This window comes from Dermacentor andersoni, chromosome 6 (genome assembly GCF_023375885.2).
Source record: "Dermacentor andersoni chromosome 6, qqDerAnde1_hic_scaffold, whole genome shotgun sequence".
In the NCBI taxonomy this organism is placed as follows: domain Eukaryota; kingdom Metazoa; phylum Arthropoda; class Arachnida; order Ixodida; family Ixodidae; genus Dermacentor; species Dermacentor andersoni.
In genome coordinates this window covers 149,259,456-149,279,785 of record NC_092819.1, presented here as the reverse complement: position 1 = coordinate 149,279,785, position 20,330 = coordinate 149,259,456, and the positions used below count along the sequence as shown (strand labels likewise).

Below are 20,330 nucleotides of genomic sequence, written 5' to 3'. Positions count from 1 at the left end.
GTTGTCGCTATCCAAATTTCAGGTGCCTGATTTTCCACACTTGCTTGATTTGGACTTCATTACTAGGATTTTGGACAATCTACACCGTAAAGCCAATTTAAAATAGTGACAATAATTTCAGACACTGTACAGTGTCTCACTCCCTTTTTCTGAATGGGAAGCTTAGCCTTGCTATGTTCGTACTCATAGATGACCACCATTACATTGGAGATAGGGCAGATCGGGCATGAGATATATGCACGGGTATGACTGACTGCAGAACACATGAAGTGTAGTTTGAGTTCGCAGGTGATTGGCTGGCAACTACTGTAAACATATTTAACAAGTTTATATTTGCACTTACTTGTAGGAACGGTTAAAGGTCATGTTCATGCATCCATCTCGAAACAGTCCATGCAATACATCCTAAACTGATGGCGTCATGGAGTCATGTTTGCACATGTTCTATCAGCTCTTGGTGACAATGCGCATTGGGCTAGGCAGCATGCAAAGGCGAAAGGTGGCTGTGGTCTTGACTATCATGAAACTAAAATAGGTATGATTTCAATAAACCACAGCATACAGCAAAATTCTGGATACAAATTTTCTGCAGTGCTGGAGTTGTAAACAACAAACGATTTATTCTTAAAATTTGTTTTTTTACATTGTGCAATTATTTTGACTTTTCTTACGTCCCCACCTGTGTCCGAAAAATGGGTCAGCGACTGTATAATAAATGTTCCAGAATAGTATTTTGATGTCTGTTCCCACTAATACCAGTTGTTGTCCTTGACTTGTCAGACATCTGTGTAGTTTCTATATAGCCTTCTTTTCATAATTGTCTTTATTCTTCTTGTACTTAACCACTTGTTCCTCTTTTCCCTATGGATACCTCTTTCCCTCCTTCTCTCTTGGCTGGGGCTCAAGACTGACCTCAGCTTCTCCACCTTCGTCTTTCTTCTCTGTCAATAAATGTAAGTGCAGCTGTTTTCTTTCAAGGGGGCAATAACCTCAGGCAGGTTCTTTTTTGTACAAAATAGTTTTCAGTTAATTATTTTTCGAGTGCACATTGCTTTTATTCCTTAATTTTATTCCTTCATCAGAATGCCATAGGCTTGTGCAGCTGCCTTTTGTCACCACCAGCCCTCTGACAGCGCCATCTGTGGTGGTGACTTCATTTTTGGCATGTGAAGCAGACGACGGTGTATAAGGAATACAGCATGCATCATGTGATCACTTTTTGTTGTGATGTTAAAATCATTTACATTTCTTAACAGGCTTTCTGAACTTTGAACTTTTTATATATAAAGACTACAAATTGCAAAACTGACTGAGTGTTTATGAGATAATGATGCTCAACAGAGATGCTGGATGTGTATTCCCAATGGAACATTTATGTGTCAAATATAACACCCCAAGCCAGGAAGTATGTTTGCTGATTGCAGCATTATGTCTTTGCCTGTAAAAACAGCTAATCACATCACATTGTCAAGCAACAAACAACAAGCCTGAAATTTACTAAAGGCAGTGAGATAGTAGTCGCTTCTCGTTGTCCCCAAAGGTACAGAGAAAGGGTGTTGCAAGTCTGGCTGTATTCCCAGATTTCATTCGTCTCAGATTCTCTTTTCACACACCTTGATTCTTTATACATGCACTCAGTTGTGCAAACTGCAGCCTTTTTTTAGTCTAAAACTAGTCAGTTAGAGATTTAGAGGAATATTAAGTTATGCAGCATTGCACTTCTACAATTTCAAAGTGGCCACTGTCACTCCGAGAGGATGATTGGCATACTGGAGGAGGTGCAAAAATTAAACAAAGAAGTGGCATCGACCCTGTGAAGTTTTAGCACAAGTTGGATGAGATGTCACAAATCTTGGCAACTATCAACTATATTAACTAGTTCCGAGCAGATGCTGTCCAAAATTTGTGATGTCATGAGGAGCTAGCATGGAAACCTCAGCGCTGTCTTTTGTCCTGGTGTCTTTTCTGGCTTAATAAGGATCCACTCATTATAAGACTGATGCTTCTGGTATTCCAGAAGCATTAAAGTATAATGTAGTAATCCAGCTTATCTTAACATTTATTTTTAGTGAGTCTTTTTTAAAAGCCCTTATGACAGCATACCCGATATCGTCTTCTGGTAGCTCAGTGCAGATAATTATTTTTTGCTCACTCTCATTTTGGCAAGGAATGTACAAGTAAAGTTCTACTGTTTCTCAAAAATCACCCATGCATGGCATGCAGCCCCTTCATCATCCATAGTGCTGTGATAGTAACTGTTTTGAGCTGTCCTTTTTCTGTCCAGACTGCTTCAATTGTGAATAACTGCTATTGCATGTAACACAGGGTTCTGCCCAGAAATTCTTGAGAAGTCGACATCTTAAAAGGAAGGAAGAGAGGTTAAACATGCAACGAAGACTCTCTTTTTTGCGATATGCCTGTTCTGCCATTTTAAACAGGAATTCACCAATTTTGCATTTTTGATGCAACACAGAAACTGACAAGAGCCAGCGATGCATCCTACTGCAATAGCTAAACTTCGCTGTGTCAACAAAAAAATGCGCAGTCATTTGCCACTCAAAATTTGCGAAAAACACGTGCCGGCCATTCAAATCTGTGCCAGCCAAAAGGAATGCTTCCTGTGTCCACATTGCAATAGTAACAAATCACAATGCTAGTTGTCTGTTGTTTTTATTTTTGTTTGCTTCTTCACATCTGGACTGGCTCTGGCTTCTTTTGCTAGTATTTCTGCATGGTGAAATACGACGCTGGGACTATCTGAAGCTCAGGTCTCTCCTCTTTAGGATAGCTTCGAAATGGGGGCATTGCATAATAATAATAATAATAATATAATAATAATAAACTCATTTTGACCAGTCAACTAGAGTGGTCGGCACCTTTTCCACTGCCATTCATAGTGGGAAGAACCCTGATGTAATACATTGCATTTCACCTGAAAAAACCGATGTTTGTTTATTTACATGAATTTTGTACTGCTTGGTGTGGTGTTCTTTCATTCCACTGCTAACACCTGCCATTGTGCCTCACTTGATGGCTTCAGCATTTTGCTTCTGAGGATTAGGTTGCAAGTTTGTTACATCGCAGCCACATCTTGATGGAGTAGGTAGCCAAAGATGCACATGGAAGATTTATCATTTCAGGGCAAGGAAATCATGTGCAGCCTGAGCTAATGCATACCTCATATTTATTTAACATGTAGCAGTCACCCTATACACTCAACTTCTGATTTTTTGGACTCCCTAGGGGTCGCATAAACGTCTGAAAAATCGGGCAGCCCGAAAAAATGAATGGATGCCTTCTACTGCTCCCAAGGGCTCAACTCACCACAGGCTCGTTCGAAATAGCTATGAAGGCCCACCAGTACACTCAGGCATATCAGTACTCATACTGTGACAAGAGACAGCAGGTGCACCCGTGTATAATTAACGATTCTGTCTCGTGACAATTGCCTCTTCCCTTTCTTAGTATGTCTCACCGCAATACATCGTGTATGCTTCACTGTGTAACATTGTTGTATTGAGGCGAAGGTGGCTTTTGGGAACCGGCATTATGCAATGCGTTGTGTTTGCCGAGCTTCGAAACCATTGGCGAGGATTACAAAGGCAGACTCAGCAGCATTGCTGATAGCGGCAAATTCTTTCAATGAAAAGCACGGCACGAAACAGCAAGAAGCTTGGTAGCGAATGTCGAAGCAGCTATGGCATTGCGCGGTGGTGGCTATGGCTGCCCGTGGATCTGCAGGTGAGAGCACCTGTTTGAGGTGGCGAGATTATACAAATGGCAATGGTGGTGGCTGTGATAACGCCATTTCGGACCTGTGGTCATGGCAAAAAGTCCGGAAATTTCCCTCCACACAATGAAATTGGACCACAGTATGTTACCACTGTGTAGTACACTCTGTTTGATATAGCACTACATTTCTTTTAGATTTGAAGTGATCGTGAACCAGATTCTGGTCCATGCCTCAAGCTACCAATTCGTCCAACTAATCAGCATGCATGTCAAAAGTCATAGTCAAAAGCTCAAAGAACATGCGATGCAGTTGTGCTGCCACTGGCTTCAGCATGTAGAATTACTTTCCTTCTGTACGAGCTTTCGTAATGAAAGCAGAGGTTCGTTGTTGGCCTACACATAAATGTTTCATCACCATCAAGTGATGACAGCAACAGTGATGTTGGCTCTGACTGTAGGCTGTTTTCATGCTATTTGCCATTGCCGGGAATGCTGTTCTTGTTTGGTATCTGATAACATGCAGGCAATTTTAGACAGATTTTTCTGGGAGAAAAGGCATGTGTTAGAATCTGGTGTGGTATACTAGGGCAATAACTTTCAGAGATAGTTTTACTTTTACGAGATTTCGCGGGACTCGGCACTGTACACGTCTGTGTATACGGCCGACAGCGTTTCTGGAACTGGGCCAAGCTCACTATTTTTGCACAGTGCCATGAGTGTTGTCAGCTATATACTTGCACTTTTCTAATGTAGGGTCTTGTGAAATCTTGTGAAAGTGATTGCCCTAGAGTACCACCCCTGAAATACTGTAATCTAGAGCCCTTGGATACAGTGTCTCTTATAGGTGACATTCAAACTGGTCCGGCATTTTAACAGAAGTGCCATGACCAACTGCAACTGGCAACTCAAAAGCTGCTCACAGCGATAGATATTTGCACTGGCAAGTGCGAGAGGCCTGTCGTCTCACCGAATTATCGTGTCATTGCTACCTTTCACATCTGTTTGCACAACCATGGCCATGCAAAATAGCCGTCAGTGTATTCTGACATCCTGCTCCTGCACCACTGATTGGTTCAGCAGCTTTGCGATTCCAGTCGCAGAGCTGGAGGATCAGACAATGGTGAATTCACGAAATTTGCGACCAACTTGGTGGTGTGATCTTTGTAAGTCACCGATGTGATGCCAACTGTGTACCAACTACTGTACTGGAATGTTATAGACCCCCACCAATTAATCAAATGAGCGCCTTGCCCAGGGACCCCTGTCAGCGTGCCTGTTGGGTGTGGTGAGAGCACTTGGCGAGGCCCACTATGCACAGCTGTGGGGTGCCGATGGTGGCCGTGAGGGTGTGGCCTGTGCTCTTTCGGTGCTTCGACGGCTGCTGCTGGGTCCCACATTCCCTGCTGACTGGGCCGTCATGCGTGCACTCGCTAACCAGTGAGTGGATTGGGTGATACTGAAGGTTTCTTTACTCAACTCTCCCGCGTTTCGACGTTGGTTAGTTAATCGGTCAGTTGCTGGGTCTCACTTTGATGACTCAGCGGAAGTTCTTGGTACTCACGCAGGAGATGTGTTGTTAAGGAGTTGCATGGGAGAGTGTAAACGCCTGTGCAGGAGCATGTTGTGCCATAATAAGTTTTGTAGTAGTGTAGGTGTGGCAAGGAGGTATAATGTTCATGTACTGCCATGTCAGTTTATGTGTCACGAGAACGTCAGAATGTGTTAAACACAAGCAGTTGCTCAGTTCTGTAGAAATTATATGTCCAGTAGTGGGACTTAAAGCCAGGTTCCCATAGGACAGCAGCCCAATGTTCTACCCATTATTTGTTCACTCTCACAGAGCTTTTGCTTTGCTAATACAGTCAACGTCCAATTTTTCAAACTTCCTAGGGGCTTTGAAAACATGCGAAAAATCGGGCAGTTCGAAAAAATTATTGCTTGCTTTTAAAATCACCTGAGGCACATCCAAAACAGCTCTGAAGGCCTGCCAATACTCCTATTAGGCATGTCATTACCCATACTGACAGTTGATGTGTGCACGTGAATGCTACGCTGTACTGCGACAGTTGCCTCTTTCCACTCTTGCTGTGCTTCACTGCAATACATTGCGTATGCTTGACTGTGTAACATTGCTGTATTATGGAGAAGCTGACATTTGGAAACTGGTATTATGCAACATCGGTACTTTCTCCCTTACTTTCTGCTGTACTTTCTGAGCATTGAAGCCATCGGCAACATGGCACCGAGTGGCAGGAAGGTTGGTAGCAAAGGTCTAAGCAGCTAGGCCTAGCATGGCCACAGTGGCTATAGCTCCTTGCAAATTGGCGTGCGAGAATGCTGGTTTGATGCTGTGAGATAATCAAAATGGCAGTAGTGGTGGCTTCGATTGTTGCCATTTGAGACCTGTGGTCACAGCAAAAGATCCTGAAAGTCGAACAGCAAAGAATTTCAGCGTCTGAAGTTTCAAATGTCCTTACATGTTGGCTCTATCAGGTGCATGGTGGTGCCTCGAAGGCATCCGACTTATCGGGCATATCCAAAAAATTAGTCGTTGACTGTATATCAGATGCAGTTTCTCCTGCTGTGTATTTCTGGGTAATTGGAGCATGCAATTGTTCATCTATGCAAACTGTAGTTGTTTTATTCAGTTTTATAGTCGAACCTCAGTATAATGAAGACAGATATAAAAATTTATCAGATATGCATTAAGTTAAGTGTAAATTATCGTAACTTTATTCTTGTCGATGTACACGTGGATGCTTATAATGAATATTGGATGGAATGAAGGTATTTTTGTGTCAGATGCGCCACGTTTTCACACTTAACCTACTTTTCTTCAACTACTTTTCACACTTCACGGTAAAGGGACTTGACCATATTGCTAACGATGTTGCTTTGGTGATAACCATTGCATATTTCCTCATACTAACAACTGTATAGCATCTACAATGGACCAGGTTGGCCTGCAGTATAATAATAAACCCCACATGTGAATTGCTTCACTTGAGTGTTCACGACATAGGCCTTCGTAAGCAGGCTTTAAGGTGAAAAAAAAGTGTCTTGGCAAAGTTGAGTGCAAGTTTAAAGGGAAGCTGAAACACTTTTCGAAAAAAATGTGTTCTCTGCGGCATTCTACAGTTTTGAGTCCCCTGAACACGAATATCTGGTTCAAAAAAGGCGGAAACAAACGCAAGCGGCTGTTTTTTCAAGAAAACGCGCACCAGCGCCTCAGGGCATCGCGCGAACGCCGCTGTTGCCCGTGATTGGTCGGGGCCGCTGTGACGTCGTTGGCGGTAGTCGCCGGTCGGCGCCACCGCATGTCTCCGTTTCAGAGCGTAGCACCTGTGGTAGCACCATTCCTTTCTCTCTGGTAGCACGCGGTTCTGCTGTTCTGGCTTCATAGCTGGGTTGTAAGATGGAACGTTCTCGCTGTCTCCGACAGCTTGTATTTTCCCCGTACATGTTTGAACCCACAGCCGATACGGAAAACGATGGCGGCAACGGCGGCAACGACGATGTTGAGTGTGCCAACAGCGAGAGCGATGTGTGCACCTTCTCGCGCGCTGGAAATCTTAGCTTCAAACTCTTCATTATATGCCTGTGTCACGCTGGCTGCTTCAAAATCTTCGATTGGTGATGGTAGTGGAACAGGTTCATCAGGGGCTCGGTTCTCAAGGAGCTCTGCTAGTATCTGAAAGAGTGCAAGGCATGGATGTCATGAATTTCAGCATATCAGTATACATGACAGCAGTTGGATTACTTACAATAATTGAAATACTTTTTCAGTAATTTATGTGATGGATTAGTTGTCGAGTGATAGTAATGTGAAATATTTTGTCTGTAATTTCATGGCTAAAGTAATTTAGTAATTGCGCTAAATATGCACCAGTAAGCTGTGTACGGCGTCAGAACGTTGGTAATGTGGTGAGGTGTCGTTGAGAAACATGGGGGGAGGGCATGAAAGTGTATGTTACCTTAAAGAAAGGTTGGCGTCCCTTTATACATTGCTTTTTGCTTCTTGTATGCATGAAAACTTTTTGGAAGCAATCGTAAAGTAATACCATTACTTTTTTAAGGCGGTAATTGGTAATGTAATTCAAATCAATGAGCGTAATAAGACAGTAATGAGTAATGTAATATAATTACTTTCAAATAATAATTTTCCCATGCGTGATGCATAGCTAGTTTCCTAGGAACAAGGCCAAAAAAATTTTTTTTTGCCAAGCAGCGATGCCTGTATTGGGCTAGACCACGTCGAACGCTGATAACTTCAATACCTCACAACGTTACTTCATTATTTGAGCCCGTTCGCCTTGCCACGGGCGCGGCTGTGCCGACGCTCGCTTTTGCGGCATTTCGCTGCTGGTAGCAAGCTGTGAGTGCAAAATCTACGGAACAAAGTTTTTACACGCCGAGTTCAACTACTCTAACGCGAGCATGAAAACATTACCGTAACGCCTCATGTCGTGAGATTTGAACACGAATGCTGAACAGCTAAATCTGCGGGCACCGCGAGGTAGGACGAATAACAAACATCACTGCATGCGCAAGCGTACCCCCGGCCATTTATTTCACCGTATCAGAACAGCGCCGAACAAACAGCTATAGTACAGTGTTCCGTGACAAAGCGGAGAGGCAAAACAGGATGAAAACGGCAAGCACTTTGCACGTAGGTGCATATTCCCGGCTGTGCCTCCACCTCGCTTCGTCGTATAGACCGTTTGTTCGACACTAAGGTGATCATCTGGTAAAAAATTGCCCGTGTGCACATTAAAACCCTTACCTCACGCTTTCTCCTCTTGGTGAAGGCCGCTTTTGAAGGCGGCGAGGTGTTTCTCTTGTAGGAGAATATAGACGGAACAACGCCGGGCTTCAGTCGCGCCGATTTAACTGTAATACCGATTGCCCCGCATCGTTGTCAAGCTCCAATGATAGTCACTGTCGCGGAAATGGTCCGAGCACAGCACAATTGATTTCGTCGGCACGAACTTATCTCTCCTCACCGCACGTACCCACTGCGCTGCAGGCTTCTTTTCCTTCGGGAATTTGTGAAACACCACATCGTCTCGCCCGCCTGTGTTCGCGCAGCCGAATGCTGCACAGAACGAGGGCATGTTGGGCGCCCTTGGCTGTAGGCACTCACGCAGCACAAAAAGGAAGCACAGTTCACGAAAATCGCAAAAGAAAACAAACGTGAGCGGTGGCAGATCTCTCGTAGCGTCGTTTAGTAAAGCGCAGGACGGAAAGAGGCATGCCAGCACATGTCAGCACGCCGGTCCGCAGCTCGGTTGGCTCGGTCTCCGCCCATGACGTCACTCTCGCCGGTTCTCTCCTCTGCCAACGTCCTCACCCGGCGCTCCGGGAAGCGATGGGGGCGTGTCCGCGCGGGTGATTTAGAAAGTGATTTCCGGCCCTTATATTAACAAAACGAAAAAAAAAATTTCGGAACCATAAATTATTAGGTCTGTTCTTCCCAATCCCAGCAATTCATGGAAATTGAAAACCGTTTCAGCTTCCCTTTAAGGGCTGTTTTACATGAAGGGCAAAAAAGGCACTGTAGGTTCATGTACAACTACTGTATAATTTGATTGTTGGCTATTTTTGTCTAATCTACAAGCACAAGTTCATGAGACTGCTGCTGATATAGTGCCACACTCATGTGTCTATTCGCAGGAACGAAAATAGAAAAGGCACAAAATTAAAAAAAAATTATTGTCAATGAAACCTTAAAAAAATATGAACTAGTTTTCATAATTCAATGTAATCCAAACAAATGCAGAATGGTAACATGAACACATGAAGCTGATAGTGGCAGCAGACTTAGTGGCACCCATTCTGCCAGTTTCATCAAGGACTTGCTGTTTTTACAGCACTGTGAGCTATGTACAGCACAAATTATCGGTGTAGATGACGTTTGCCTTCACTGATCTGACCTCAGTCATGAAGTATGAGTGATTAAAAAATTATCCATAAACCAACGAAGAGGATCGCCGAAGTAAATGAAGCTTCTCGTTCAAGTGCGTTGGCCACTTCTCACTGCTGTCAAGCTTCTTGGCATTTGCTGGACCATTTCGGGCCATCTGTGCAGTGTTGCACAAAGTCCCAATCCAGAGAACTGGTGTAACACACGCCATTCAGGCACATCGCTTCTGCCGAGCATAGGTGTACATCCACGGCAGTGGGAATGACATCGTCACGTGACGACGCCAAATGGCGCTGTGTTCTACACATGCCCTCTCACAACCTTCTCACAACCTTCTCTCCACATTCCCTCCCTCCTCTTCAATGTCCACCCACTACTGTATCAAAGCCTCCACCACTCTGACATGAAAATTTTGCTCAAAAACCGTGTTTTCAAAATCATATTACAATGTTGAGCATCCGTAACCTTAGAAGGGATGTCTGCCACGCTAACGAAATGTCGGGAAAAGTGAATATTTGAATGTGTAAATTCTTGTGTCAAAACGGTAAAAGTCGAAAGAAAGTTATGTAGTACATTATTTTCCACTATTCGTTGCTTTATTTGGTTTAGTAAAGCCATATAATATGTGCAAGAAGATTGCAGAATGTTTTGCTATAGAAGTTTGGCTGAAGAAGTTATTCTATAAGGTTTGCTTTTCAGCCAGATGGTTGGTTTAGCGACTTAACTGAAACAGTTTTCTGTGAGCAATGGCTGTCTGTTAAATGGTAATTACAAATAGTGAACTCTTACAAAATATATTGCCATGAATATGCATAAAGAAAAGAAAGTTATGACATCATCACTCGCAACAATGCTGGCTGGACATCGAACAAGGGCTTCAGGAATAAAGAAAGGTTTCTGAAATAAATTGCTTACTACATGTTTGCTGACACAAGTGCTCTTTCTATGTGGCATTCAAAACATGCAAAATAGTTTGTGGCCAGGATAATTGTAAAGTGGGCAAATGCCCTTGACTACAAAAGGTTAATACAGTACACATTTGATATCTTTCATAGAGGGTGCTGCAGCTACTGCCCCTTTAGGGGCTCAGAACAGACACAGCCAAGCAAGTTCGGTAGCAGCAGCTACCACCATGTTTGAGAGGGGATGCAATGGCATCCACCAATTGTTCTATCCCCGGTATCATTGCAGTGTGGCCCTGGGGGCCTTGCAGGAGCTGGCACAGCTGCTGGCATCGCACTTCCTGCGACCACTGGATGTTCCACTTTGGCTACAGTACCTGCGGCTTGCCTCAGACTTCTTGGCCCAGCCATCCCTCCAGCTGGAGCACTTGTCGCCCACCCAGAGAGCACGCCTCATCGAGCGCTATGGCGACATGCGGCTACTGGCGGGTTTCCAGGTGAGTCAATGCCATGGTTTTCTTGTTTGAGAAAAAGGTACGCTAGTGCGAATTTTCACTACCGCGAACAAAGGAACGAAAAGATGAGGACAGCTTCTTTGTTCATCAACTGGAATGTGACAAATGGGCACAGAAGGGCTGAGAGCATGGTGGCGAATTCGCATCAAAGCCAACTGGTAACTGCAAAACCTGCAAGTTGAGCTTCAAGAAATTGGCTAAACATAATTCAAGCCCTCCGAAACCATTACAAACCCTGCTAAATTTAAGCTCTGATCTGAAATGTATTCGGCATACAAGTTACGTTGTGGCTCCATAGAATACTATTCTAAAATAATGCCCTCTGCCACAGTGTCTCAGTGGCCCTGGCGTTGTGCTGCGGAGCTCTGTGTTGCACGTGAAATTCCTACCTGTGGTGGCAGTGACATTCCAATGGGGACAGAATGTGAAAATGCTTGTGCTATGGTGCATGTCAGCAGACCTCAGGGAGTCAAAATTAATCTGGAGCCCACTATTACGGCGTTCCTCATAACTAGGAATTGAGTTTTTCGGCATATATGTATCTTTAAAAATTTGGCAGGTAGTTATCTACATTTATTTTCCTAGAAAATTCTGCACATATCGGTACATTTTCTACAGTGCTACTTTTTCACCATTTTCTGCACTTGGCTTTGAAAAGCTGCTCACCCAGGTTTACATTGGGAAGGAAACAGCTGAATGAGAAAGTGTTTTTTTTTTGTCATATATGCAGTGAAGTAAATAACTACAGTTGAAATTTGTTAAAACACATGCTCATATATGTGCAGATGTGCTTGTCAAAGAACTGGCTACACTCTTTTCTGTTTACCATTCACATGCATAATCATTAGCATTAAAAACACAACTTGCAAGGAATGATTGCCATACCTACCAGATCCTAATGCTTGCCTTTTCTTTATCGTTGAAAAATCATTTCAAACTTTGCCTGTGCACTATAATCACATAGGAAACTGAAACTGCATTTATATTGTTGAAAAAAAGCATTGAAAAATTTCACCATCCTCACAATTGTTACTACAAGATGGCTGCAGAACAAGTTTTCACGTAGGATAATGACGAGAATGTGCCACTGTTCTGCTGCTTTAGAGCTCAGTCAAGGGATAAGCTATTTGCTAGGGTGTGCAAATATCAAATTTTCAATTGTGAAGTGAATTTGAATAATGAAAAGAAAGTGCAAATCGAATAGAATATTTTTCTATACGAATACTATTGGTTTTGCAAAAGTGAATTTTTTCCACCAACCAGAGATATGACAAAGAAAAGCAAGTTTATTGCGCAACACATAGTATGCACGAAAATTATGCTTTGTAGTCAACAAAATTCTCTTTTAGAACACTTTTGCTTGACGTGTTGTAACTGCAGCTATTTAACTCTTACTACCGACGACGAGCCAGGTTTGTCTGAATTTCTACTGCTCCTGTCTGAGGATAAGCTGGGGCCTTCCGAACTAAAACCTGGAAACAGCAGATTTTAATTTTGATGGGCCCTGCTCTACCACAGCACAAGCGGGGCACAGTCCAATGACAAGCCTAGGTCGTCCTTTCTAATGAAAGGCTTAGTGTTGTCAGGAAGGAAAGATAGCTGCTCGACATGTTCAGGGAGCAACGACACCTTCCTGTATGTGACCATACCTTCAGGCATCGAAAAGAGCTGCTCGCTAGACACACTAGTGTCTGGTATCTGCAGGTATCTCTTCGCAAGCCGAGCCAACAGTAGGCACTATGCCTCCGCCACCACTGACTGATTTTATTTTTGGCCCAAAATTTTGTCATGCACAAATCTTTGAACCTGCGCTTGTGGCAAAGAAAATTGCTCCCACAAGCAAGTGAAAATTGCTGCACTGGGTGATGAGCTTATCAAAGTCTTTCGACAGTGCTGATGTGGAAGGAGTCTCTTCAGAAGCTTTTGTTGTTGTGGACATATCTTGGTTCCTTGGCATTGAAATTTTCCTGGATTCTTCTAAAGGCAGGTTTTTGAACCCAGTTTGCCATTGAAGCATCCTGGTGGTACTCGACTACATTAGGACGAAGCTCTAAAAATATTGCCAAGTTCGCTACTTGAGCAAATTTATAGTTTGAAGACAGTGTTTTTAGGCACTTAGCCAGATTAGCAGCAAACAAAGGTTTTCACCTGGCATGTGGTATTGTCCAGATGCATGAAAAGGCTGCACAGTTTGGGTGCTTGAGTTGATAGTGTTGGGTAGCCTTAAACACCAGCACGGGCTCCGTGACAGTGCCTCCTTCTTACTTTTGATATGCTTCATTGCACAGCAAATATGCTTCACCACGATACAGCTTATATGCTTCGCTGCATACCACTACTGTATCGTGGCCAAGCTGAGTTAAAAAATCGACGAAAGCAATTTTGGGAATTCATATATGTTGAATTGAATGCAATATTAGCCGATTCAAATCGAATGAAGTTTTGAGTATTTGCACACTGCTAATTGTTTTGAACCCCAAGCTAGCAGCAACAAGGTCGTGTCACATGTTTTCGACACTCCAGAAACTTGAATGCAACATAGGACGGACTGGCGAAGAGATTAGTCGAGACCACCATCCAGTTTGAACTTGTAGTAGGGTGATTCTGAGTAGTGAGTAATATCAAAGAAGGAGGGTGACGTGTTGTGGTCTGCAAGAAGCTGCCTGCTATAAAAATCTGCCAAAGATTAGCAGCAATGAATATGAAGTGTAAATAAATTGCCATTTTGTCTCTATCAAACTGTAGGTTTCATTTCTAAATCACAGAATTTGGGGCAGACATAATTTTTTTTAATCATGTGCATGTTAAATTTACATGCACATTATTTTATCCTAAGAATCTGCAGCAAGATTCAAGGGTGCACTGGACTTGGCTAAATGCTGCTGAATGAGGCAGCTGTATGCTTGGATGTATTTTTCTCTCCCCTCCTTCTTTATTATCTTGATCATCCAAATAAATATATTAGATTTGGCGCTCCTGTCAAGGTCAAAGTAATGGAAGTTGACCGTATACAGTTTGATTTCTATGACAACTTGTGTGAGAACAACCTTGGTTTCTATATGCATTTTTGTGTGTATTTTCTGGGTTCTAGCAGAGAATGTGTGAGTGGTGCCAGTCCCTTGCTTTTGTCTGTTTTTTGCAAGTTCACACTACTTGGCCTTCTCCAGGCTTGAATCAATTATCCTACCAGTGAGCACATTTAAAGGTTGTTTGCTTATGTGTTTCTGATAACTACAGTCTAATCAGTTTATAATTATATAAGACTTGTTTCCTAATACTTGATTCCTTATTGAATTCATGAATTCTTGTTGTTTTGAAAGTGCTTGAGCATTCTTCAGAATGTAAATCATGGAACAGCACATCCTATTACATGTAAGGTATTCCTAATTATTTGACTATTAAATTTTAGACAGTAGGTAGTCTCTCATTGGTAAAGCAGGGTCACGCATTTCTTAAGAGTGGTGGTGTTATGGGGATGCCGAAGTTGGATGCAGTGACATTATTTTTTCACCTGTCACAGTGGCTCATTGACATTGGTGCTCTGCTGCTGAACATAAGGTTGTGTGTTTGACTTCCCGGCACTGTTGTTGCATTTTGATGGAAGCAGAAATAAAATATGCCTATGCCAAGCTTTGGCTTTGTAAAGGAATAGTTCGTTCAACCGCATCAAATTTTTGTCGTCATAGTTGTGGCTGCGACGAGGAAACCTGGAACACCAGTGTACTTTTGCGCACAAAGGCGACATTACGGGCAAGTGGGCACTGCGGCTACACTCTAGAAGCAACACGCATGGACACTACCTAGTATCGGAATTTAATGGGGTTGATTTCTAAAATATCCAAGCTGTCAAGGAATGAAAGTACCTGTAGCTCACAAGCTGCAAATATAGCCGGTGTAGCACTAAGTAGGCGCTCACATGGCAATTCTGCAAGTTACATGCACACGCCATATTTTTCGGAGCACCCAATGTGTGCAAAGCGTCCACACGCTTGCATACCCATGTGACCGCTGCAGGTGCTGGCCTTGTGGGGGCGCCTGTGGGAGGAGCAAGGGGGCAGGTGCGAGCTGGTTTCGTCCCTGGTGGGGCCGCTGGTGCGCATGACACTGGTGCGGGAAGCAGAGCTTCGGAGGGCCATGCTGCCCCTCTTTTACGACCTCATGGACAAGGACCTGCCCAAGGTGTGTTAGGCTTGCTAACAATTCCATTGGAACTGTCTGGCCCTCGAAAGCACGCCAAGATGAACAGGATTATGATTGCAGGGCTCAGTTGCATGAGCACTGTTGAGGCTGGCCTAGCATTGCATCTGCTGGTACAAATGGCCTTTTCCTGTTCAGGTGGAATCCGAGCTGATGGAGCAGCTAGACAAGTTGGTGACAGCAGGCAGTGGGGATGAGCAGTACCAGCAGCTATTTACTTCCATGTGAGTGAATAAGCATGGCAATACAGAACTGCAGCAGTGCAGTCAGCGAATATGAGACAGAAGTCAACTAGAGCTGCAATGCGGGCTTGTTGGTATGGCATATTAGAGTACGATTGTAACCCATATAGATGAGCATGCAAGAAGGTACACGAAAGACACAGACGCTAGTAGCACCATGCCTGTGTCTTTCATGTGCCTTTTTGCGTCCTCATATATATGCACTACAATCGCACCCTATGAGATAGAAATATAATGCCTTTGTCATGAGTGTATGATGCTTTCAAATTGCATGATGCTTTCGAGCATAGCGTGGAATGCAGGTTGTTGAGGTGCAGCAAAGCACTGGAAATAAAAAGTTGAACTAGTGGCACGAAACCAATGAAACTTAGCCTCTGAGAGTACACTCACAAAAAAAGATTGCACCTTTTAGAGCTTATCATCATCTATCTTGCACACCTTTCCTTTCTTACTCTTGCGTGCCTGCCACTTTGAGGTCACGAACAGGATGCACTTCATCAGCGTGACAGAGCATTCTCGACAGGAAGGTAGCGAGTGCAAGGTTTTCAAGAAAGGAAATGCAAGCAAGGCAGATGACGATTATTGTTGTGGGATAAGGTAAGCCATAAAAGGTGCAAACTTTTTTAAGAGTGTAGCAAATTGCACCGTGTAGATTACTGATGAGTCTCAAATCTCGGAGGCCGCTATATGAAAAACTGGATAATTAACCGTGTAGGGGTGCACTGGCTGTTAAAGTTATGCAATAAATTTGCATGGCAAATCTCAGGACAGCTGAAAACCTGAGAATTACATGGGATTTCAAATAAACTGAGTTTGAATTGACAAGGCTTTACTGTATATACTCGTACACTGTGAACTTTTTAAAAAGTTTACACCCTTTGGGTCGTACCTTGTCTCACAGCAACAGTCGTCATTTGTCTTGCTCACATTTTTTTCTTTACAGCTGTGAGTCTGGTACTTCCAATTCACAAATGGCTTGCATGTTATCAGCATGACACAGCTTTTTCGACATGAAAGTAGCGAGCGCTGAGTTTTCAAAAAAGGTAACACAATCAATGCAGATGAGGATTATTGTTGTGGGACAAGATAAGCCTCAAAGGGTGTAAACTTTTTTAAGAGTGTATAGCAGAGACAACTATCAAATAAAATTATGGGTGTCTGAATACTTTAATATCACCGTATCTAAGCGAATATTAAATGTTCAAATGATACAATTTGTGAATCAGTTATCTGCTGTTCAATTTTTTTTAATGTTCTACATAAATGTTGTAAAGGTAGACACATGCAGTACCACATGTCGCGTGTGCCGCGCAGCCCCCTCGTGCTTGATGTTGCCCAAGCAAGCATGTCACATCATTTTTGGCATAGAAGGAGTGCTGAGCGTGCTGATGGTTGGCCCGCCCTGGCTGACACAGTAGCAGACTTCGTCACTCTGAACGCTCCCCCACGTCAGCCCGATGCGGTGATCACACACACATAGCACCACCTACAGAATGGTGCCACAATTGGCCGGAGTCGCCTATTTCAGTATAAGGTTCATGTGGGTTTACAAGGCCGATCGAAATGATAATGTGACAGGGAGAGGGAACTGCAGTGAAAGCAGTGTGTATTGCGTAAAGTGCGAAGATCAGGTCGATTAACTACTGATAGGCATGCAGAGTGTATCGGATACGCAGCAACAAACTTCACGTCGCTTCTACACCCGTTGATCACCGATTATCCACCCATATGAACATACTCGTGTCAGGCATTTCTTGACGGCTTGTGGCCCGTTACCACATTGGCCAGTGACGAATTTTTGTCATGGCCACACTGCCTCAGCCATAGTTCGCCTTAAAGCGAGAGACAGCACGAAGGTCAATTCGCTCGCTGCTGCTGCCTCACTTACCTTGCTTAATTTGCTATCGCAATCGATGCTTTGCCTTTCGGGCGAAACAGTGACTTTTTTTGTTTTTTACTTTGGATGTTCACCACTCACTCTTTGCAATAAAGTTGTTAGACATCCCGACGAAAGTTTCGGAAGTGAGGCGTTTCCGATATTACCGATTTTGGATAGAACGGACATTTTTTTGTCGGATTACCAGGGTCAATTGTAATAAAAGTCTACTGTATTCGGTATTTGCAAGCATCTAATTAAGTATCACTCGTTCTAAGTTGTTACATACTAGTTAATGTGCACTGAATTATACATAAACTATAGGTAGCACATATGAGAGAAAAAGGCACATACAGTCAACAATTACCATATTTACTTGCATAATGATTGCACTCTCGTAATGATCACACCTTTGAATTTGTTCTCAAAATTCCATTTTTTTTTCTTGCGTAATGATCACACCCCGAACTTGCTGCAGCGCTGTGTCATGTGCCATGTGCCATGTCTGGCTGATGATGATCATGCTATCGTCTGTCGAATGCTACACCAACGATTCTTCAAGACTTACCAAGCTGTCTGCATGCACCAAGCAGATTCTTAAGCAGATGCCCCATTTCATTCATTTCATCACTTCCTGCATTCCAAAAAAAAAGAAAAAAAATCTGCAACCAAACTCGCCTTGCCTTTATTTGTCGGCTTTATAATGGTTGTGGTCAATAACAAAAAAAAATGAAAAAAAAGGTGCCTTTCGATGCCCCGTCTGGGCATGCAACAAATCGTGAGCGACAACGACAGTAGCCATGTTTACATTGATTCATTAGAAGTGTACTCTGTTCATACACCGACGCTTGTAACACAGCTAAGATATTCGCCCACCCTTAGCGGAAATGTGCCGTATTAGGATTGTAGTGATGACAAATGCTGCAGTTTTCGCAGCATGCCCGCCACGTGTTTCTATGTCACTGGCAGCTGAGCGCGCCCAGCTCTGTTTCTGTCCCCTCAAAGAGGACATGGCTACGTTATTGATGTAAGCTTGCCGATATTAACAAAATTATTCATTACTTATATGCGAAAAACTGTTTCAAGGCACATAACGTACTCGCAAGAAAAAAAATTACGTTCGACGCATTCGGCTTGCTCCGTCAGCCGCCATTTTTGTTTTGATGTCCCGTACTGTAACAGTGGCAGCTGCCTGTTCGTTGACCTGTTGTCATCCTGCACCAAATGCGGGATGAAAAAAAAATTTTTTTTCTCGGAAAATTTAACCTACGTAATGATTGCACTCGTAAATTTGCGTTAATCCTTCTTTAAAAAATAGTGTGATCATTATGAGAGTAAATATGGTATTTGGACACCTATAATTCGGACATAGTACGTGCTTATCTGCGCTGCCCTGTGGCATAGCCACTAGCCCCATAGACTTAATGCGTAAGGACGACTGAAATTTCGGACACCTTGCAACGTGTTGTGCGATAATTCGGACTCTGATTTTATGATTTAGAGCTAATATGACCACCAGGTGAAGCAAAAATAGCAATAGTTGATGTAGTAGTCACCAATGAGAATTCCGGTGCGTGCATTGACTGTACTTTCACCTATTTCTTTTCGCAGTTCTTGCACTTCATCATAGCTGGCTTATCTGTTGATAACGCGAGGGAGGCTATATTAGCATAGTATAGAGACGCTTGCCAAGTGTGGAAGCGTGCCAAGATAGAAGCTAAGCAACTGCCACCGTTGTTCAGCAACACGAACAACAAGGAGAAGGAGACGAAGCTGTGGATACAAGCAATGGCACCCACAATGAATGTTTGACTGAGCACACCCTTCGACTGACAGCAAGCTCGACTACGATGGCCAGGTTTCACCGTGACTTCACGGACAACCCGTTCGGCAGCATGTGTAACGGGTGTGAAATAATGTAAACCTAACTTTAATGAAACACTGTGCACAGAGTCTTCGGAAAACCAAGCCAAACAGACCTTTTGCTTGTGATAACTAGGTTTACAGGAATTAAACCTCAGCCAATTTTTTGTCTGCATCAGGATCAGAACAGGTTGTAAGGTGGTGGCTGTTCAGTGAATTGGCTAAGATTGGCAATGCTGAGATTTAGAACATATCAGAGAGTATGCTCAGAGGTGCATCCTTGCAGACCTATTCGTGGAAGCACATAGCGTTTACATGCTTTGTTTCAGCCTTCTAGAAGAGGTTCGAAAGCGCAACCCCGTGTGGCACGACAGCGGTGTTCGCTTTATCGATGCCGTTGGTCACCAACTTGACCGACTGCTCGACTACAGGTGGGTGTATGATTTTGTCATAGCACCACCTCATCATGGCAGAACGGTTGATGAAAGAAACTAGCATTGCTTGCTTGACCATAAAACAATTGCAAACTTTTGATTATTAGACTAAGCTCGTTTGTGGTGTGCCATCTTTTCAGGAGCGTCATGGAGGGAGCGGAGAACCGGGACAAGCGCATGAGCTGCACAGTCAATTTGCTGGTGAGTCTATATGCTGTGATGATTTCATATGACCTTGGTCTTGATTTGGAGCAGGCCTACTGAGATGTTTCATTTGTAGTCCAACACTTCTATATGTTTTCTGTATGATTCTTGCGTGGATTTTTTTTACCACATTTATGCCTGTGCTATAACATTGATGCTATACTGAATAATTGAAACATTGATGCAAAACCTATAAAGTTGAGCATCAGCTTCATTACATTACCTACAAGACCACCCCAAGAGACTGTGGTTCCTTGGCTGCATCGTCTAAAGTGGATATCATACACAGTTCTTGGCTGAAGCTTTGCTACTCTGCTGACTAGTTTCCTGCCATCCTAAAGAGTGCTGTGTCTGTCACTTTGCTTCGATGCGAGGGTGTGTTACAGGGTGAAACAGCACAAGTCCGAAAAAGGTGCTTCTAAGGATGAAGATGAAGTTGGCA

General features: G+C 43.3%; 1 protein-coding gene across 1 annotated transcript in view; it reads left to right on the top strand.

Annotated features, from left to right (window-relative positions):
• spg (dedicator of cytokinesis spg) overlaps positions 1-20,330 on the top strand; it is a 168,197-nt gene that overhangs the window by 99,433 nt on the left and 48,434 nt on the right. Inside the window, exons 19-24 of the mRNA XM_050172253.3 lie at positions 4,988-5,169; positions 10,847-11,054; positions 15,087-15,251; positions 15,408-15,493; positions 19,580-19,681; positions 19,825-19,885. Coding sequence (XP_050028210.1) covers positions 4,988-5,169; positions 10,847-11,054; positions 15,087-15,251; positions 15,408-15,493; positions 19,580-19,681; positions 19,825-19,885 — 804 coding nt within the window. The remainder of the gene's footprint in view (positions 1-4,987; positions 5,170-10,846; positions 11,055-15,086; positions 15,252-15,407; positions 15,494-19,579; positions 19,682-19,824; positions 19,886-20,330) is intronic.